We start from the raw sequence: 21692 nt of genomic DNA, 5'->3' as shown, positions 1-21692 counted from the left end.
ACTGTTGGGGCAAGTGCTGTTGGCGAGTAGCTCCTATGCCTCGCGTCGCCTGAGCGAGCGACGCGTCTCCCGACAGGACGTCCACTCGGAGAAGGCCACCGTGACGGTGATCCCCACGCAGCAGGAGCCGCCCACCCTCAACCGCACCAACCGCTTCACCAGCAGCTTCCAGGGCATCGTGGACGCGTACGGTGTGGGCAGCTACCGCGAGGTCAACCCCGGTGGGTCGCGTGGCCACTCGCAACCGCGACGACGCTTCTGTGCGTGCGTGAACGTTTGTGCGCCCGCAAGTATTTGTAAGGGGGCCGTGGTGGTGTGAGAGCGTGACGGCCAATGTGATCATCGTCGTCGCCATCGTCTTCATCATCACCGCTGCTACCAGCACCATTGTCACCACCACCAGCGTCGTCACTGCTATCATCACGGTCACTGCACCCACCAGCATCACCCAACTGCCATCATCATCACCACCACGGCTACTACTAAAACTTAAAGAAACTATTTTTTATTTTACCAGGTAAGGCCAATTGAGCGATATGTCTTTTTTCTGAAGCGACCTGGCCACAAATGATAGCTCAACTAAGTGGCTTATCAATTGGAGATGTATTGCAACAAAATACTCTAAACGCATGATGTTGATTCTAAATGTGGAGGGAAAGACCGGAGGACACGGAGAAAAATCCTCACGACCACGAGGAGAGAGAGACACCGCAGACTCCACATATAGAGGCACTGTCAGGGTCGGGATCGGAACCACGACCTCCTGTATACCAGGCGAGGGAGTTAACATATCACGACCATCTTCAGCCGAGACCCCTTCCCTGACTCTCTTATCCCTCGTTCCCTCTCTCTTTCTCCGCCCTCCCCCTCTCCCCCGCAGCGCCGTACACGATCATCACCTTCCCCTTTCTCTTCGCCGTGATGTTCGGCGACCTGGGCCACGGCGCCATTATGCTGCTGTTCGCCCTCTGGATGGTGCTGAAGGAGAATAACAAGGCGTTCAAGAGCAGCAACAACGAGGTGGGTGCCGGGAGACGCAGATCATCGTTCCGAGAGGGCTGGCCGGGCATGGGGAGAGCCTGGGGGGGGCGACTGTGGGCCAAGCTTGGGTAGCTACGGCCCAGCGGGTCGGACAGGGCCCGTGACTTGATATCGTACAGCCCGCAGTCAAAGAACAATCAGGATAATAACGTTTCGCTTCTTACCCAAAATATTCAAATTAAACGGGAGCGACTGTCGGGAGTCGAGGATGGTGGTGGCTGGAGGGGTCCTTGGTGCGTGCCCCACGTGAGCCCCCTGTGCTTGCCCGTGTGTGCCCGTGTGGATGGTCCCTGCGTACCCGTGTCCGCTGGGAGTAGATCTGGCAGCAGCTCTTTGGAGGGCGCTACATCATGCTGCTCATGGGGCTCTTCTCTATCTACACGGGCTTCATCTACAACGACTGCTTCTCCAAGCCGCTCACCATCTTCCCCTCGGCCTGGAACGTCACCGCCATGATCAAAGGGTCTTGGAAGTACGCAAACGTCCAGACATGCGCGCACACTCGGATACATACACGCACGCACAGACACACTCGGACACACGTATGCACGCACTCACAGGCACGCGTGTGCACAGACGCACGCACAGACACGCACGCACACACATTGACGTGTGCGCACACACATTTGGACACGCACTCGGATACACACTCGCACATTCGAGACACACACTCAAGGCACAAATGCGCGTATGCAATGACAACAACAACAACATTTGCCACCAAGTGGCGGTGACATCACCACAGTGACACACAAAATGATAAAGGCAAAGATCCTCCGTGTAGCCTTAACAGACTGTTGGGGGCAAGTGCTGTTTGCGAGCACCTATCAAGGCCGACACGGCACACGATGGGGCGGGTGACCAGCACCACGCCTGGCCACCTTTGTCTCTCCAGGTACTAATTTGAGGCTGAGTTGACCTAGAGGAAGCCCGGAACCGGTTTATTTAATCGTCACCGGTGTTGACCGTGAGCGGGAATTGAACTCGGGCAGCGGGGTTAGTAGCGCAGCGCACTAACCGCCACGCTACCGCTCCTCACAAACTGTGACGCGCACGGCGACATGCAGCGAGCAGACAGGGGCTAACGCTTGCCTCTTGCGCCCCGCTTGCTTCCCCAGCGTGACGCACACCAACATCAGCAACATCCAGCTGCTCGCCCTGGACCCCAATATCAGCGGCGTCTTCACAACCCCCTACCCCTTCGGCATCGACCCGGTAAATACTCGGCTTGACTTGCAACGCCGCGGCCAAAACCCGGCGGTGCTCGCGGCGGTTCATACGCGACGATGACAGCGGCGAGAATCGCGATTCGAGAGGGGAGACGGAGGGGGGAGACGGAGGGGGGAGACGGAGGGGGGAGACGGAGGGGGGAGACGGAGGGGGGAGACGGAGGGGGGAGACGGAGGGGGGAGACGGAGGGGGGAGACGGAGGGGGGAGACTGAGAGGGGGGGAGACTGAGAGGGGGGGAGACTGAGAGGGGGGGAGACGGAGGGGGGAGATGCAGGGGGTACAAGGGATCGTTTCGCCTCCTTGCTCCACCGTGTAGAAGGCGGTACGCTGCCCCCGTGGCGTAACGGTCAGCAGAAGCAATGGTGGGAGTTTCTTAAACCCCCCCCACCATTCCTAACACCGTACGCTAAGCGAGCGTTTGCCGTAGCCGTCGGCTCTCTCGACGGGGGAGCAGCAGAGGCATTTAGAGAAATTGTGCCGGGGCCGGGGTCTGAGCAGTAGAGGGAGGTGGGGATGGGGGGGCCGGGCTCGCGACAACGGAGAAAGAAGAAGAAGGTGAAACGCCGCCGCTTACCGGCGCTCACCAAGCGGCGCGTTTGCAAAGCGGTGAGCGACGTTCACAATGAGGTGGGACTCTCAGCCCCTTCGCACGGCGGCGGCGGCGGCGGGGCAGCCGTGTCGCCGTAGTCACGCGCCGCTCTCCCGGCGGCGACCCACACACCGCCACCGTCGTCGTCGCCGCATCACGCCGGCCCCTCATCCATTTCGGGTTTTTCTTTTTACAAATCATTCATCATCAATCTCCTCAGCCGGGCTCGATCCACTACTGTTTTGAGCGAGACGTGAAGCCGTATCGAATTGGAATTAACGCTTGGGTGAGCGGTGCTCTGCCCCTTGGCCTGTGTAGTGTTTTTTAAACGTATATTCGACTCCTTATCGGTTTTGTTTTCTTACAAACCGTTATCCCAATTGGGGTGAAGAGCGTCGCGTCGTCACGAGACGGCGAATCCATTCGCAAGTCTCGCAGAGAGCAGCGTGCACGCCTTCATGTAGTTGAGGGCCGCGGAAGCGGATACCACAGAGCCAGCTCTGAGATCCCCTTCTCAAGTGCTCTGTTCCACACAGTCGGGGGGGGGGGGGGCACAGCACTTCCACACTCATTCTACCGTCCTTTGAGAGCAACGTTCGTCATGTGAAAGTCTAAATCAACAGGAGGCTTTCTCCAGAATTCTGGCTGCCGCCTGATGATGCTGGTTGTAATTACTGGCGAAACGTCGCACTCGGTGTGCAGTACTAGCAATGAATTGGCACGCTCTGTTCACGTGACAAACCTTACTACATTTATATTTACGCGATCTAACCCAAAAACCTCTATTATGGAAAATATTTTTACTTCCCAGAGCTGGAGATGTATTCACATTTAGTGAAACACCAAATGTAATTTCATGGAGTCGTTGGTGACTCGGCTGGGCCCATTCAGCTGGCTGCATTTGGCTGATTTGTAATCTCTACATGTTGATTGTGGTCACAGATCTGGGGCTTGGCCAAGAACCAGTTGACCTTCCTCAACTCGTACAAGATGAAGATGTCTGTGGTGCTGGGCGTCATCCACATGACGTTCGGAGTCATCCTCAGCTGCTTCAACCACGTGTAATATGCTGTCCACGCGCGAGCACTGGACCACACACTGCGGTGCTTGCACCGTACACGCCCGCGGCTCCAGACATTGGAGGAATAGTGCCGGCACGTGGCGGTACTCTGTACCGGGGCTCCTCACGACACCGACACGTATACCGGCACGATTCACCGCGATTCACGAAATTATTTAAGAAACTCGTCCCCACTGTGGCGAGAGGGGCGCCACGGTGGCGAGATGTTAACTCCCTCGCCTGGCATGCAGGAGGTCGTGGGTTCGATCCCGACCCTGACGCCTGCTGCTGTATATTTGGAGTTTGTGTGTTCTCCCCGTGGTTGTGTGGATTTTTCTCCGGGTCCTCCTGTTTTTCCCTCCACATACAGAAACATGCGTTTAGAGTATTTGGCCGCTATACAATTCCACATGGTAAGCCGCTTCGTTCAGCTATCATTTGTGGCCAGGTCGCTTCTGGGCCTTACCTGGTAAAATCAAAATAGAATAGTTAGAGCTGCTGCACCGGGAGGTGGAATGACGCTGGTGATGTCAGGATTGCAAATCCAGTGCGCTGCTAACATTTACATCAAGTGTGGCAGCGTGCCCCAAAAATCACAACAATGGTATTAAACTGTACGAAATGATGGTGGTGATTAAAGCCGTGTGAGAGCTTTGATTTATTTTAAGCATGGGAGCTCGGTTCCGAACATACGTAGATATGTTGAACTTCTTTCGCACCGTACCTATCCCACCGGGCTAATCGGACGTGCGGGGGAAGGACCACAAAAAAACAAAAAGCAGTTCCTAAAGTAATACAATTCTGGCGTTTTGGGCGCTAAACCCCATGCGTTCGTGCGTACTTGATCCCCCGCTCCCCCCCTCTCTCCCGGCACTCGCCGCCGACAGCCACTTCCGCGACTACCCGAGCATCCTGCTGGTATTTGTGCCGGAGATGGTGTTCATGCTGGCGCTGTTTGGGTACCTGGTGGTGATCGTCATCTACAAGTGGGTGGCGTGGCCGACCAGCATGTCCAACACGGCGCCCAGCATCCTCATCGACTTCATCAACATGTTCATGTTCAGGAGCTCGGACAACCTCTACGCTCACCAGGTCAGCGGGAGAGTTTGTTGCGGTGACAATGACAACGGTATCATTTTGGCTTTGGTGTTCATCATCGATAGTGACAGTGATTACACCACCCACTGATGGTGACGGTGACTACGTCTGTCAGCGCTGTTATTGTGGCACCGGCTCGCTCCGCTGACCCCGCCACGCCGCTGTCGTCCCCGCGAGCAGGCGAGGGTGCAGATGCTGCTGGTGGTGGTGGCCGTGCTCATGGTGCCGGTGTTGCTGCTGGGGAAGCCGCTGTCCCAGGTCGTCGCGTTGCGGATGAAGCGCAGGGTGAGCGGTGCGACGATCGTTTCCGTTGCTCGAGGGGTCTGATAGTGCAGCTATGATGGTTCGCCTCCGTTCCCACGCGTGCTGCTGGTCAGGAGGTTTTCATAAGCTGCGTCGGGCTGGGCGTGGCTTACGGGGGTTTCCCGCCTTCGGGGGGTAGGATGTGGGGGGGGGGTGACCACCGTTTTTAAAGAGGGCGCGAGTTAATCGAGCACGAAACCAGCAGACAGGACACCGTTAGGCGATGAAGTCCGAGACTCCTGCGCAGGGGCGCTGGCTGTGCCACTCCTTCGTCGCGTCCACGACCCTACGTGGGGATTACAGATGCACAGAGACGCGACCAGCCATAGACTCGTAGCGAGACTCGCACACTTACACAGACTTGCATGGTTTTTTCACCGTTTTTGTTTTGTTGTTGTAACTTTCTGACTCGCTCCGACTGGACATCTGTGAAAAAGAGCTTCATAGCTCACCGGATTCCTCCAGGATAAATACAGATTCAGATTCTGAGGCTCATAGACTCGCTTACATTAACACGATCCAGAGAGTTACGTAGAGCACTATCGATTTGCAGAGAGACGCGTGAACTTTGGCGGGGCGCGGGGGGGCACTGCTCAGAGTTTCTCTCTCCACGAGCGTCTTTCCGGCGCCTCTTCTGCAGTCCCGTCCACCGCTCTCGTGTCTCGCTCACCACACCGCCCCCTCGCTCACTCCCAGTCAAAATCGGAATTACAATCTTCTTTATTTAGATTGGAAGACTCTGATGAGCTATGAATCCCTTTTTCACAGATGTCCAGGGTTAGAAAGTTACAACACCAAATGCAACACCAAAACCAATAGGAGTGCAAAGTACAGGAAAGCAAAGCAAGTCAATAAATTAAAATAAATAAAGTATACAAGTACAAATTGCATAAGTAGTACATCAATTCCTGCCAATTGTTCAACCTGCGCCGAGGGTGTCTCCTCGCACAAGCACGCTGGTACCGCGCCGGTACCAAGCGGGAGTGCGGTGACCAGCTCCTGCCCCGTCAGCAGACGAGACGCTGACGTCATACGGCGGAGTGGGGAGACGCTCGCGGGGGCAGCCCCGTTCGTCTCTCCGCCGCCGGACGTAGCCCTCTGGTTGCGATCGCTCACCGAGCCCTCCCCCTCCTCCCATTCGCAATGTCCCCCCCCCCCCCATGCCCCCCACTCCACACCCCAGCAGAGGAATCTCACGCTGCTGATTCAGTCGGAGGAGAGGACGCCGCTCCTGACCGCCGTGACCGTGGAGGACGAACCGGACTCTGAGCACGCGGAGGTGAGTGTGCGGAGTCTGTCCACGCGTGCGGAGTCTGTCCACGCGTGAACGCGTTTAGATGAAGACGTCGCGACGCTCTGTCCCGGCCGGCTGCCTGGGTCTGCGCGAGGCCTCCCGCTGGAGGTGTGGAGAAGCTCATCGCCGCCACTGTGCTGCAACTTTGGTTTCGCGAAAAAAAATACAAAAACGGCGGCGATCTTTTTTTGTCCATTTTGTTGTCGGCATCGTGAGACGAGGAGAGATCCTCTCCGGACTTCTCCCGACGAATCCATCTCAATAAAATCGTCTTTTTATCCTTCGGTCGACCCTTCCGTCCCGACCGCGTTGTGCCTGTGGCGCGTAGCGCGGTCGTGACGTGGACTGTCCGTGGGGGTCCGGACCAACGTTCGAAGAAAGGATTTCGTTGCGTTTACAAATAGACGGCCATGTTTGGAACGTGACATCGCCACGGTTTTCACGAGCCGCCCTCCCCCTTCCGCTACAACGTGCAGGTTGACTTCAGCGACATCTTCATGCACCAGGCGATCCACACCATCGAGTACTGCCTGGGCTGCATCTCCAACACGGCCTCCTACCTGCGCCTCTGGGCGCTCAGCCTGGCGCACGGAGGTGTGTCCTCAGTCTCGTCTCGTCGTCCCTCCGTCCGCTCTGCCCCCACCCCGGCCCTTCCCCTTATTATTATTGTAACTTTCTGACCCGCCCGTGCTGCGCATCGGTGAAAAAGGGCTTCGCGGCTCATCGGATTCCTCCTGCAGTCTAAATAAAGATTCTGATTCTCAAATGCGGAGAAAGAAAATCTGCGACACGCAAAGCCGTCTCAAAATGGTGGGCCCCGTGTTGATCGCCGGCCGCGCGTGACGGAGTCACGGGCCCTAGGCTCCCGGAAATTGCCCTGGGCTCCTCTTGCTGTGGTCTTCGGTGAATGTGAACGTACGCGACCCCAACCCCCCACCCCCCTCGCCCCGTGTGTCCCCCCCCCCCTCCCGCGCGTGCGCAGAGCTGTCCGAGGTGCTGTGGAAGATGGTGCTGAGCTTCGGGCTCCGGTCGACGAGCTTGTCGCACGCCGTGCTGCTGGTGCCCATCTTCGGGGCCTTCGCTGTGCTCACGCTCTCCATCCTGCTCGTCATGGAGGGGCTCTCCGCATTCCTGCACGCGCTGCGCCTGCACTGGTAACCGCGCAACTACAACAACCACCGCTAGCCACCGAGCGGCACTGACGGTGCCACGGCACGCTCGTGCCAGGCCAGGTGCACTTTAGGGCCATCGCGCGTGCGTTGTGGTCGGACCGGGTTCTCAAGGGCAGGGAGATGATGGTCTCGGCCTGCTCACCAGTGACTTAGATAGAGACCCATAGACCGCACAGTGACCCAAAGACTCGCATAGATTGCGTTGCAATTAAACTGGGTTTTTATGGGGGCAGTGAAGTTGATGGTCTGAGCCTGTTTATCAATGGCTACACAACTACCAGCTTTTGAGATAAAAACAAAAATTAGATTTGACTCATTCTTCGAACATTATTCTCGGTTTGTGGAAAGGTGGGTGGGTGGGTGCGTGGGTTGGTGCGTGGGTGGGTGGGTGCGTGGGTGGGTGCGTGGGTGAGTTTGGGTGGGTGGGTGAGTTTGGGTAGGTGGGTGAGTTTGGGTGGGAGGGTGGGTGAGTTTGGGTGGGTGGGTGGGTGAGTTTGGGTGGGTGGGTGGGTGAGTTTGGGTGGGTGGGTAGATGAGTTTTGGTGGGTGGGTGATTTTGGGTGGGTGGGTAAGTTTGGGTGGGTGGGTGAGTTTGGGTGGGTGGGTGAGTGAGTTTGGGTGGGTGAGTGAGTTTGGGTGGGTGGGTGAGTTTGGGTGGATGGGTTAGTTTGGGTGGGTGGGTGAGTTTGGGTGGATGGGTGAGTTTGGGTGGGTGGGTGAGTTTGGGTGGGTGGGTGAGTTTAGGTGGGTGAGTTTGGGTGGGTGAGTTTGGATGGGTGGGTGAGTGAGTTTGGGTGGGTGGGTGAGTGAGTTTGGGTGGGTGGGTGAGTGAGTTTGGGTGGGTGGGTGAGTGAGTTTGGGTGGGTGAGTGAGTTTGGGTGGGTGGGTGGGTGAGTTTGGGTGGGTGGGTGAGTGAGTTTGGGTGGGTGGGTGAGTGAGTTTGGGTGGGTGGGTGGGTGAGTGAGTTTGGGTGGGTGGGTGAGTTAGTTTGGGTGGGTGGGTGAGTGAGTTTGGGTGGGTGGGTGAGTGAGTTTGGGTGGGTGAGTGAGTTTGGGTGGGTGGGTGAGTTTGGGTGGGTGGGTGGGTGAGTGAGTTTGGGTGGGTGGGTGAGTGAGTTTGGGTGGGTGGGTGAGTGAGTTTGGGTGGGTGGGTGAGTTAGTTTGGGTGGGTGGGTGAGTTAGTTTGGGTGGGTGGGTGAGTGAGTTTGGGTGGGTGGGTGAGTGAGTTTGGGTGGGTGAGTGAGTGAGTTTGGGTGGGTGAGTGAGTGAGTTTGGGTGGGTGGGTGAGTTTGGGTGGGTGGGTGAGTTTGGGTGGGTGGGTGAGTTTGGGTGGGTGGGTGAGTTTGGGTGGGTGGGTGAGTTTGGGTGGGTGGGTGAGTTTGGGTGGGTGGGTGAGTTTGGGTGGGTGGGTGAGTTTGGGTGGGTGGGTGAGTTTGGGTGGGTGGGTGAGTTTGGGTGGGTGGGTGAGTTTGGGTGGGTGGGTGGCCAGCACTACGCCCGGCTGCCTTTCTCTTCTGAGTGGTGGTGCTTACAGATCGCACCAGCTACTCATTTGAGGCTGAGTCGACCTACGAGGAGGTCCAGGACCGGTTCAAATATTCTTCACCACTGTTGTTGGTCGTGAGTGGGAATCGAACTCGGGTAGTAGCACAGCGCGCACACCACTGCACCACCACTCCGCACGCACACATGCATACACGTACACACACGCGCGCGCACCACCAGATGGCGTGCTAGCTTCCGTGGGTCCTGACCTTGTATCTCTTAGTTCATCGTGGGCAAAAAACAACGGCAAGTCAATCGCTGTTCACGAGCGTTGAGCAGAGCTCGTTGGTGTTTCTCTCTCTCCCAACGTTGTTCACGCTGCGCTTTCGGCATCGAGAGGCAGACACGGACACTCGGAACGCTCGCTCAACATTGCATTACCCCACGTGTTAGACAACGGCCTGCGAAACTACTTCTGAGATCCCGCGCGTGACCTCTTATGGATACGGGGAGGGGGGGGGCAACAGCACTCTCGTACGGGCCCTGGCATAGAGACTGTGGTACAGGTGCGCTTACTGCACCTGTGCATCATCCACTCAGCCTCTATTGAGGAGCCTATTGAGGCCGGCACGGTGCATGAGTGGGTGCTGTGGAAACAAACTAAAACTAAACTATTTTTATTTTACCAGGTAATTCCCCACTAAGCTATAGAGCTCTTTTTCAGAAGCGACCTGGCAATCACAAATGATAAGCTTGACGAAGTGGCTTATCACGTGGACATTTATAGAACTGATTTTGTTGATTCTAGGAGTTTGAGTTTATTAGTTTATGTCATGGGTCTGCATTTGTGACCGGGCTAAGAGCCACCGACCGGCTGCTGCGCTTGAGAATCCAGTTCAATCCTGCGGGTGCCTGAGGTCCCGGCTTCAAACCCAGGATCTCACGGAGCCGGCTCAGTGCCCTCTGCCCCTCTGAGCCCTGAGCCACTCGGCCGTCTGTGGTTCAGTCTCCTCCTCAACGTGCCGAACTTCATCGGAACAAGGCTGTTTGTGAAACAAACTAAGAATGCTATTGTTGTAAATGTCATTATTTTGTTAAATTGTTCTTGTTGTATTAATATATTTTGGTGCGGATCCCAGTTCCTGTAACACACGTAGAGATACTCGCTGTTTGTGTCATGTCCTATTGAACTCAGATCTGTACTGTACAACAAGTGTCCAGCAGCTCATTGGGCCCTTCCTTCTAAAATAAATAATCTAATTCTCAAGTTATGTTATTTTAAATATGACTAACCAACTAAAACGTAGTAGATCAGCTTTGCTTGTTTAACTTTGTGCCAATTAACGAATTAATTAGCACAAACCTAAACATGTGCTAATTTACCTTCAAATTAAAGTACTAATAAATTGAAAGAGGCGCTTCGTAATCTCATTCAGCAGGCACCACATTTAGATATTCATATAATTTACAGCTCTTTGTCAGAATCTGAATAGATGTCTAGTAAATCCTCTGCTGAATAAAGGCCTCCACTTAACGTTTTGGCCATAGGAGTTGCTTGACCATACTTCACCATACTGGTCAATGCAGGTCTGTGAATGGCCTATCTTTCACTCGCCACTGATGCTAGCCACGGCCGCGATGGAATTCCTTGGTTTCGTAGCGCAGCGCGCAAATCACTGCACCACCGCTCCCATGTGTACGTAAACGAGCAAAGAGGAGGGGGGCAGGGGGGTGGGAGGTGGGGGGCTAACTGCGCCGAGATGACGTTCCCCTTCAAAGATTTCCAAGAATCCACACTTTGCATTTACTTTCTGGTTTCCATCGCAACCGCACAACCACCACATGGCTCACGCTCACACGTGTATGTGTGCGCGTGTGTGTGCGCGCGTCTGTCCGTGCATGTCCACGTGTGTGTCCGGGTGGGGAGCGGTGAGGCAGCGGTTAGTGTGCCGCGCTATGAACCCGGCAACACGAGTTTGATTCCCGCTCACGACCAACACCAGTGATGATAATCTGAACCGGTCTACGTCCTGTCCTAGGTCGACTCAGCCTCACATGAGTACCTGGTGGCCGGGCGTGGTGCTGGCCACTCACCTCCTCGTGTACCATCACGGCCTCAATAGGTGCTCGCTAACAGTACTTGCCCCAACAGTCTGTTAATGTTGGGGGATCTTTGTCTTTTTGTGTGTCCGTGTCCACGCAGGGTGGAGTTCCAGAACAAGTTCTACAAGGGCTCGGGGTACCTGTTCGTTCCGTTCTACTTCCAACCAATCCTGGAAGGCCTGGTGCACTCAGACTAAGCCCCCCGCGGTTATCCCAAGCAACCCCCCCGCCCCCTCACGTACTTTACTTTTACAAAACGCAACAGGGATTACACGAGACTTCTACCACGCACCTGCCATTCTCAAGCGGTCGGCTACCGATATTTTTTCAACATCCCCCTCCCCCGCGTCCTCGCGATGGTTTTCAGATTAAAACGTTTTGCGTTCCGGAATTTTAGGGCCAGTTTTAGATGTTTATTCTTCACATTTTCTGATCATTTTGTTGAAAACTTCTTTGTACCAACGACGGTGACGTCACGCGATGCCGCCGCTCTTGGCCGGAGAAGCGTGGCAGTGATGTCACGCAAAGCTAAATGTTCGAATCATCCGCGATTTTGCATCTTGGCCTTGTTTTCAGGTTTTTCTGATTTATCCGGAATTAGAGAGCACGTCCCTCCCAACATACCAGTTTTCAACGCGTTAATCTTACTGCTTTCTAAACAGTTTGGCGACAAAAAATGTCGATAATGTTTGCTTTGAAAAGTCAGTACGTGCCAAACGGTCTAGAGCATTAGCAGCCTAGTGCTTCAGTCGGCAGGGTTGGTCAGTCAGTACGTCGCACGCACGCACGCGCACGCAATGCTGCTCATCTCCCATGCAAACAACCTCCCCTTCGCCTTACTGTCGACTGGACGGCGTGATGCTAGCGAGCACCTGTTGAAGGTCGGCAGCACTGCTGGAGAGTGGTGGTGGTGGTGGTGTGGCCAGGACCACGTGTGGGGGTTCCTGGGGTTCTCCCGTGGCTATGGGCGGGCTGCACCATGAGGCTCGGAACAAGTTGAGGTGCTCGGCGTGGCCGGGGAATTGAAATCGAGACCATTGCATCGCCACAGCGATAAAGAGCCTCTGTGTAGACTTTAACAGACTGTTGGGGCGGGAGCTGTCAGCGAGCTCCTATTAAGACCGATACGGTTCCAGGGGGCAGTGTAGCCACTTTTGTCTCTCTAGCGCTGATGTTGATACGCTCTCTCCCCAAGCACTCATTTGAGACTGAATTGACGAAGGGAAGGCCCCAGACTTGTTCTGATTCCACTTGCTACTGATAGTTCGCTGTGACCGGGGATCGAACTCAGGCCGTCGGGTTCATTGCGCACTGCCACCACCCACCACTCCACCACCCCACCGCCCCACCACTCCCCACAGTCACTGCACAAGATCTCCTGTCTAGCCTTTAACAGACTGTTGTGGACAGTGCTGTTAGCGAGTAGAACCTATGAAAGCTGGCGCAGGACACTAGGGGGTGGCTAACACCACGCCCGGCCACCTTTGTATTCCCAATGCTGATGTTTACACACCTCACCTGGGACTCGTTTGAGGCTGATTCGATCTAGGGGAGGCCTAGGACCACTTCAAATATCTGCTGCTGTTGGTCGTGAGCGAGAGTCGAACTCGGGTCTCCGGGTAGCGCACCGCTCCCCTACACGCACGAAATACTGCCACAATGTACAGGTTTTTTTTTTATCCCGAATGCGAAAGGGAATTTGCTACTTGAGAAATTTTTATACGGAAAACATTGACTATGGTTTTCTCTTGTGAATGCTGTGTTTAAAATATGTTTTTAAACAAATCTTTTAGCGGCGGGCGGGCGGGCGGGCGGGCGGGTGGGCGGGCAGTGGTGGGAAAGGAAACGTGGGGGGGGGGGTGGAGACGGTGCACGCGTTGCTATCGCCGGGCACGTAATCCTCGTCTACTTCCGAAATTGAAGTTAAAACGGAAGCTGTGGCAGGCTCGCCCGAGAGACCGCGGGAAGCGAGTCTGGTTCCCGACTCCATGGCCGATCGGGGCCATCGATGGGGAATTTCGCGTTTCCATGGTTTGGTCGCACATTTCATTCCAATGGTTTGGTAAGAGAACAAGGATCCATCGACCACCATCGATTCTCGCGGTGCACGGATCGAATCGCGTGTGCACATGTGTTTGTGTGCGCACGATAGGCTAACGTTACGTCTCGGCTGGCGGGGCTAGCAGAGCTGTTTGAAACGAGAAACAATACAAACGAGACGCTAAAACGAGCCACGGCCAACCAATCCTTGAATCGAATTGTGTCCGTGAATTCAAGACGATTTGATTTGCTCGCTTGCTGGGAGGCTGGATCGTGACAGCCCTCATTATTAGCGTATTAACTCCGTTGGCGAAGTCATGGCCTTTGTAGCGAAACCTTCCAGATGCACAGTAAAAAACAACAAAAAACTGGGTGCCAATAATATAGCCAACAGCAGGAGCCGAGAACAACTAGAACCGGTCAGAGTGAAAGTGTGTGTGTGATTCCACGATACAGAAGACGCGTTCACGCGGAACCTGTGGCGATTGTGAACGAGTGACGCACGCGCTCCGCGGGTGACGCGCTCCACGGGTGACGCGCTCCAGGGCCCTCTGGCCCCCACTGCTGCGTTCCCCAGTGTTGTCGTGCCCACCCCCCCCCACCCCCCCGTGTCTGCTGCGTGTGGTGGTGCAGTCGCCACCGGCCATTTGCCCGCCACAATGCGACAACTCGGCACGCGCATTGTCACACAAACAAAAATTCCAAATAAAATTCAAATGTTTGCCAAATAATTTGTGTGCGATGTTTTTGGAGTGAACTTCCATCGCTGAACGACGGCTTCCTCGTGCGGTGCCTTCACTGCGCAATTGTGCAGGGCAATCCGTTTACAGATACCCCACTGATTTCCAATGACCCTCCGTCCCTGTTTTCGACAGCTGACTTGTGGGTATCGTGAAAGCGATGTCGCAGAAGGGAGGGTTCAAAGATGTAATGACTGCGCTGAGATTGGAGCTAGACTTGTAAGAGGGTTTGAAATAAAACGTTTTCAGTATATAGCAGTCCTCGACTTAAGAACACGCACTTACGAATGGGCCTCGGCAAGATAAGGTAATTCTAGATTTGAAGCTTTTGCGACTGCAAGGATTCATATTCTTAGGTTTTTTCGGTAAAGTCACGTAGGTAAAAAAATTAAATTAATAATTGAGGACTTGGTCCAACATGGATTGAATTCGGATGTACCTGCGCTGGTTAGGCATTGCCTCACCAACACTTATTTTACCTGGAATGGCACCTTCTACAAACAATGTGGGTACCCCTATGGGCTCCCCCTTGTCACCAGTGATAGCCAACATGTTCATGGAAAAGTTTGAATCAGACGCCATCCAGACATCCACCCTGCGTCCTTCCCTGTGGAAGAGGTATGTGGATGACACTTTCGTCATTTGGCCACATGGCCTCCCAGCATTGAACCACTTCTTGGACCACATCAATTCCAGACACCCATCCATCAGATTCACCATGGAAGTGAAGAAAAAATGGTAAACTACCATTCTTAGATATTCTGTTTGAGAGGAGACCTGACGGATCCTTGGGACATTCTGTCTACAGGAAAGCCACCCACACAGATTCCTACTTGAAACCTGATTCCCACCACCACCCATCTCAAAATAATTATCTCATCAAAACGCTATACCACAGAGCTCATGGCATTTCTGACCAACACCACCTGGCCAATGAATTAAGACATGTACATCGGGCCCTCAGGATGAACGGATACTCTGAACGCACCATCCGCCAAGCTGTTTCTCCCACCATACAGAAACAGCCACATGAAACTCCGATCAAAACTATCACGTTACCATACATAGCAGGCGTGACCAAAAAGATCTCCAAAATTCTAAACAAACATAAGATCCAAGTCCGATTGAGTACAGTACATAAAATCCGTGATCTAATTCCATCTGTGAAAGATGTCATTCCTGACTTACAATACCCTGGAGTCTACAAACTGAGTTGCAGTTGTGGTGATTGCTACATTGGAGAAACGAAACGTTACATTTAAATGTAACGGGTTCCGGAGACACTTGTAGAGGTAACTTATTTATTACAATACAACAGTCCAACCCTCCAACTCTCCAACACTCCTGATACTCTGTTACAGCCTAGGTACTCTACTCTGGCTACGCTCTGGAACTCGCCCTCACAAGGTCGTAGAGTCGGGAGTTCCAGAGTCCCATCACTCGCTCTCACAACATCCCAGGGTCTTCAGATGGCTGGTCGTGGGTCTTGGGTCTTGAGCTACGACTCGGCCCTGATCGTCCAGGGAGCTCTCCTTTTATGCCTGGTCCAACGAGGGGTGGGGCCGTGTGCGCCCCCAGATCTCCCACAGAGCACACACAGCCCCCCCCCGTTGGCGGCGCCAAGGGGATTAAGCGCCTGGGAACCCAACGCCTGACGCCAAGAGGCTTAAGCGTCTGACCCGCCTGAGAACCCACGCCTGGCGCCAAGGGGATTAAGCGCCTGGCCCTCCCAGGGACCCAGAGCCCCCAGCAGCCCCTCCCTTCTTATGTCACTACACATGCAAACAAGATTTAACTACACATATTTGGACCATCTTATTTGACAGGCACTATTCTTCAGTTACTGTATAGTTTCTTTTTTTTCACACACTGGTTTTCCTACTTTAAGTTTTACCACACATATTTGGCAAATCTAGAATTAATCCCCGCAACGTAGCAAAAGTGCTGTTTCATCTACATAACAAAGGCTCAGTCCCATTCACAGCAGCTGCACCTTTACATCAGCCGCACCTTAGCAACGCTTAGAACCTCCCAGTTCAACCAGTCTACACAACAAAGACTCATTCCTGGCAGCGGTTTCAGCCTCACCACCTCTACATAACAAAAGGCTCAGTCCCATTTACACGCACCTTTACATCAGCCTCACCTTAACAACTCTTTTCAACCAGTCTAGACAACAAAGGCTCATTCCTAACAGCGTGCTTCAGCCGCACCGAACCTCACAATAATAATGTCCTGCCTTGGCTCCTCCCACCCTCAACCAGTATATATACAAGGCCTGTTTTCTTGGAATTTCTCTTACTTGATACAGCTATCGTGCTGTGACGGTTCCACCTGAAGACGGAGGCATGTGTTGCCTCCGAAACGTCGTGATTTTTATTTTATTTAAATTTTACTTTTATTCATTTTAATTTAATTTTTTTTACCTACGTGACTTTACCGAAAAAACCTAAGAATAAGCACACATGGACTCCATCTATATGGGATTGTGTGTTCCCCCATGGCACGGGTCGACTCCACATTAATGGAGTTGGCCCAAAGTCCCAATTCAGGGTCACAAAACTGGGCAATTGCTGGCCCCGGTTTTTGATTGCCTTCTGTTTGCTTGTCTGGTTTCCCACGCCTCTTCAGTCGAACGCATTACAAATTTGTACATCTAATTTTATTATTTAAATGGGGTGGAACACTCTACCTGTGTCTAAGATGGGCACAACATGTCAACAAATGGGAAGTTATTGAAGCCAACGATGACTTAAGTGGACGAAAATCGTCAATCGAGACGATGGCTACGACTACTCACCAACACCACCACTACCAACAGCCGTCATTCGCCACCAAGTGACGGAGACGTCACCACGGCGCGTGTGCCAGGCCAGGTGCACTTTGAGGCCACGTGAAGTGTCGTTGGAGAGAGACCCAGTAGGTGCCATGGGTTGGCTGACTGAGATGACTGGCTGATGCACCACCAGCTGTACCCCCTGCTGTGCCAACAAAATCACCACCACCAGCACCATCGTCATCTACCCACTGGGGAGAGAGCGAGTGCGACGAGAGGTCGTGCACCGAGGTGACCCGGTTAGCATCGCCAGAGGCTGCAGGGCACCGACATTGCGGCGCTGACCTCGCCCGGGAAATTGACGACGACGCCGCCGAGGAGCGAACAGAACGGTTCACCGCTTTGGTCGACTTGGCGGAGATTCCGACTCGAATTTAAAAAATCCGCCGACTTGGGAGTGCGCTCGCATTACACGGGTTCGCTGTCGACTCGGGGCCGAGGGAGTAGTGCGATAATTATCCTCTTCATCACCTACGGGACGTGAGGCCGCACTGAGTTCCCTCCACTTCTTCCTGTCTTTGGCAACTTGTTGAGGCTCGCCCCAAGAGAGGTTGATCACTGTCACCAGCTCGTCCTTCACGGCCTTGCGCCACGTGGTCTTGGGTTGCCCTTTTGCCCGTGGTTTCCATCTTAGGGCACTTTTTTGGAATACTTTTAGTGGTAGTCTCGACCCGAGACATCAACTAAAATAAAGTCGGAATAAACGAGCGCGGTGCCGCAGGGTCCGCGTAAGACTGCACGTGAACGTGTTCTGAGATAATCACAGGAACTGTGGAACGAACGAGAGGCAAGCCTGGTAGGACGACGAATTGAGTGACATCGTCAGCAATTTGCACGTGGTGGTCAATTGTTCAGTGTCCACCATGAGCAGTGTCCACCACGTGCAGTGTCCACCACGTGCTGTGTCCACCATGAGCAGTGTCCACCACTCAGTGTCCACCACGAGCAGTGTCCACCACGGGCAGTGTCCACCACAGTGTCCACCACGTGCAGTGTCCACCACTCAGTGTCCACCATGAGCAGTGTCCACCCTGGGCAGTGTCCACCACGTGCAGTGTCCACCACTCAGTGTCCACCACGAGCAGTGTCCACCACGAGCAGTGTCCACCACAGGCAGTGTCCACCCTGGGCAGTGTCCACCACGAGCAGTGTCCACCACGAGCAGTGTCCACCACAGGCGGTGTCCACCCTGGGCAGTGTCCACCACGGGCAGTGTCCACCACGTGCAGTGTCCACCATGAGCAGTGTCCACCACGTGCAGTGCCCACCACTCAGTGTCCACCACGGGCAGTGTCCACCACTCAGTGTCTACCACGTGCAGTGTCCACCACGAGCAGTGTCCACCACTCAGTGTCCACCATGAGCAGTGTCCACCACTCAGTGTCTATCACGTGCAGTGTCCACCACTCAGTGTCCACCACGTGCAGTGTCCACCACGAGCAGTGTCCACCACGGAGCAGTGTCCACCACGTGCTGTGTCCACCACGAGCAGTGTCCACCACGTGCAGTGTCCACCACGTGCAGTGTCCACCACGGAGCAGTGTCCACCACGTGCTGTGTCCACCACGTGCAGTGTCCACCACGAGCAGTGTCCACCACGAGGCAGTTTCCACCACGAGCAGTGTCCACCATGAGCAGTGTCCACCATGGGCAGTGTCCACCACGTGCTGTGTCCACCATGGGCAGTGTCCACCACGTGCTGTGTCCACCACGTGCAGTGTCCACCACAGTGTCCATCACGAGCAGTGACCTTGAGTGGAGTTCTGAGCTGTTGCTATGCCTGATGACGCTGGGTGTTATCTCCTGCAGAGAAACGTCGGATGTAATTTGTCAAACTTTGGTCACGTTTCAACGTAAGCGGATTTGCTGACAAACAAAAAAACAATTGGCTCCCTTGTCCACGCGACAATTGGATCGGTTGGGCTGTGTCGGGTGGTGGAGGGCACACAGCTCACATTGACGTTACATCTACAACGTCTAACCCACAGCAAGGAAGTCGGGCATGAATTATAATTATGAGCATTTATATATATTGAACACATAAATGAGTACGAGCTAATATTTTGGCGTGACCCTATTTTCCACGAAGGCCCTTGAGGCGGTAAACTTTTTCTGGGTTTGTTTTTGCTCAGCCCCACCTCTGTAACCCGGAAAACTGTCAGCAGAGCAGGCAGCTGTCAAACCACGTGGTGTACTGGCTATACCGCACCTCACTGGACAATGTCACCAGACAACACATGCCCCATCCGTCACTAGTTGTCACCAGTAACCAGCGATCACACCCAACACACACCACCACAATACACCACACCACACTGTCTGTCACACCAGCTGACATGTCACCACCTTTCACCAGCTGTTATGTAACTACCGTCACACCAGCTGACACGTGACCACCGTCACACCAGCTGACACGTGACCACCGTCACACCAGCTGACATGTCACCACCGTCACACCAGCTGTCATGTAACCATCGTCACACCAGCTGACACGTGGCCACCGTCACATCAGCTGACACGTGACCACCGTCACACCAGCTGACATGTAACCACCGTCACACCAGCTGACACGTGACCACCGTCACACCAGCTGACATGTCACCACCGTCACACCAGCTGTCATGTAACCATCGTCACACCAGCTGACACGTGACCACCGTCACATCAGCTGACACGTGACCACCGTCACACCAGCTGACATGTAACCACCGTCACACCAGCTGACACGTGACCACCGTCACACCAGCTGTCATGTAACCACCGTCACACCAGCTGACACGTGACCACCATCACACCAGCTGACACGTGACCACCGTCACACCAACTGACATGTAACCACCGTCACACCAGCTGACACGTGACCACCGTCACACCAGCTGACATGTAACTACCGTCACACCAGCTGACATGAGACCATCATCACACCAGCTGACATGTCACCACCGTCACACCAGCTGTCACGTGACCACCGTCACACCAGCTGACACGTGACCACCGTCACACCAGCTGACATGTAACCACCGTCACACCAGCTGACACGTGACCACCGTCACACCAACTGACATGTAACCACCGTCACACCAGCTGACACGTGACCACCGTCACACCAACTGACATGTAACCACCGTCACACCAGCTGACATGAGACCATCATCACACCAGCTGACATGTCACCACCGTCACACCAGCTGTCACGTGACCACCGTCACACCAGCTGACACGTGACCACCGTCACACCAGCTGACATGTAACTACCGTCACACCAGCTGACATGAGACCATCATCACACCAGCTGACATGTCACCACCGTCACACCAGCTGTCACGTGACCACCGTCACACCAGCTGTCACGTGACCACCGTCACACCAACTGTTATGTCACCATCGTCACACCAGCTGACACGTGACCACCGTCACACCAGCTGACATGTAACCACCATCACACCAGCTGACACGTGACCACCGTCACACCAGCTGACATGTAACCACCATCACACCAGCTGACACGTGACCACCGTCACACCAGCTGACATGAGACCATCATCACACCAGCTGTCATGTAAACACCGTCACACCAGCTGACACGTGACCACCGTCACACCAGCTGACATGAGACCATCATCACACCAGCTGTCATGTAAACACCGTCACACCAGCTGACATGTAACCACCACGAATTTACAGCTGACGTGCGTCATTCACCACACTGTGTTCAACCATCACGCACTGCAGGTCACAGTGCTTCTGTTTCTGCTTGGACTCTGGAATTCCCTCCCGTCATCTCGCGTCACAGGTTCGCAAGACACCTCCCCGGTCTGATCTGTGACACCTGCGATAGGGCCGTTTGTTGCTGGCTGCATGGCGCTGTTGGGCCTTGGCTCGGCATCTGCGATATTGAACAAACAGAAAGTGTTGCACCACCTGACGTGCACCGATCATCCCGAAAACCAACACCGCTCCGATGGCACCAGTTCAGATCCTGGCCAGGTGGAGTGATGGCGCAGTGGTTGGTGAGTTCACGGTGCTATGAACCCGGCCACTTGTGTTCGATCCCCCTCCCACGGCTAATACCAGTGGCGAGTATGTAACGTCTGAATCGCACCGACCAGTGTGGTGAAGTATGGTCAGACAAACATCATGACCGACACGGAGGCCTTTCTCACACCATGCATCCCCAAGCAATTGCAGGGCTGCGCTTCTATCTTATAATAATTAGTGACATGGTGCTCTGGTCCCGTTCGCTCAAGAAGGTCTTCATCATTGAGCTCACAGTACCCTGGGAGGACTCAGTAGATGAGGCTTATGAGCGAAAACATCTGCGCTATGCCGATCTAGCTGCCGAAGCACGGCATCATGGCTGGAACACAGAAGTCCGACCAGTGGAGGTGGGCTGCAGAGGTTTTGTGGCAACATCTACAACCAGACTGCCTAGAGACCTGGGAATTAAGGGCCAGAGCCAGCGTTCGGCAATCAGAGCTGTATCGGAGGCGGCAGAAGGCAGCAGTCAGTGGCTCTGGATGAAGAGGAAAGACCCCAGCTGGGCCCCAAAGTGAGAGGGCCAGGAGGTATGCGGTCAACAATGCTTGACTCAGGGAGGAGGACGCCCCTGCCATGCATAGTCCCATGGGATGTTGGCTATCAACAACAAGACAACTCCTATGACTAATTGGGAATGGGACGCAAGCGTAGGATTGATCACCC

At 54.3% G+C, this 21692-nt stretch overlaps 1 protein-coding gene across 2 annotated transcripts in view; it reads left to right on the top strand.

Moving 5' to 3' along the window:
* The window catches only part of LOC144945195 (V-type proton ATPase 116 kDa subunit a 3-like), a 34459-nt gene extending 21291 nt beyond the window's left edge, over positions 1-13168 (top strand). Inside the window, exons 11-21 of one of the 2 annotated variants that reach the window (XM_078873490.1) lie at positions 77-221; positions 881-1020; positions 1359-1513; positions 2160-2256; positions 3804-3922; positions 4809-5013; positions 5200-5304; positions 6509-6601; positions 7093-7210; positions 7599-7770; positions 11476-13168. In XM_078873490.1, coding sequence (XP_078729616.1) covers positions 77-221; positions 881-1020; positions 1359-1513; positions 2160-2256; positions 3804-3922; positions 4809-5013; positions 5200-5304; positions 6509-6601; positions 7093-7210; positions 7599-7770; positions 11476-11572 — 1446 coding nt within the window. In that variant the 3' untranslated portion in view covers positions 11573-13168. Of the gene's footprint in view, positions 1-76; positions 222-880; positions 1021-1358; positions 1514-2159; positions 2257-3803; positions 3923-4808; positions 5014-5199; positions 5305-6505; positions 6602-7092; positions 7211-7598; positions 7771-11475 lie in introns of both variants that reach the window. The other variant, XM_078873489.1, reaches the window with a different exon arrangement.
* Positions 13169-21692: the final 8524 nt, after the last annotated feature.

This window comes from Lampetra fluviatilis, chromosome 37 (assembly GCF_964198595.1).
Source record: "Lampetra fluviatilis chromosome 37, kcLamFluv1.1, whole genome shotgun sequence".
Taxonomy (NCBI): domain Eukaryota; kingdom Metazoa; phylum Chordata; class Hyperoartia; order Petromyzontiformes; family Petromyzontidae; genus Lampetra; species Lampetra fluviatilis.
This window is presented reverse-complemented; position numbering and strand designations above follow the sequence as displayed.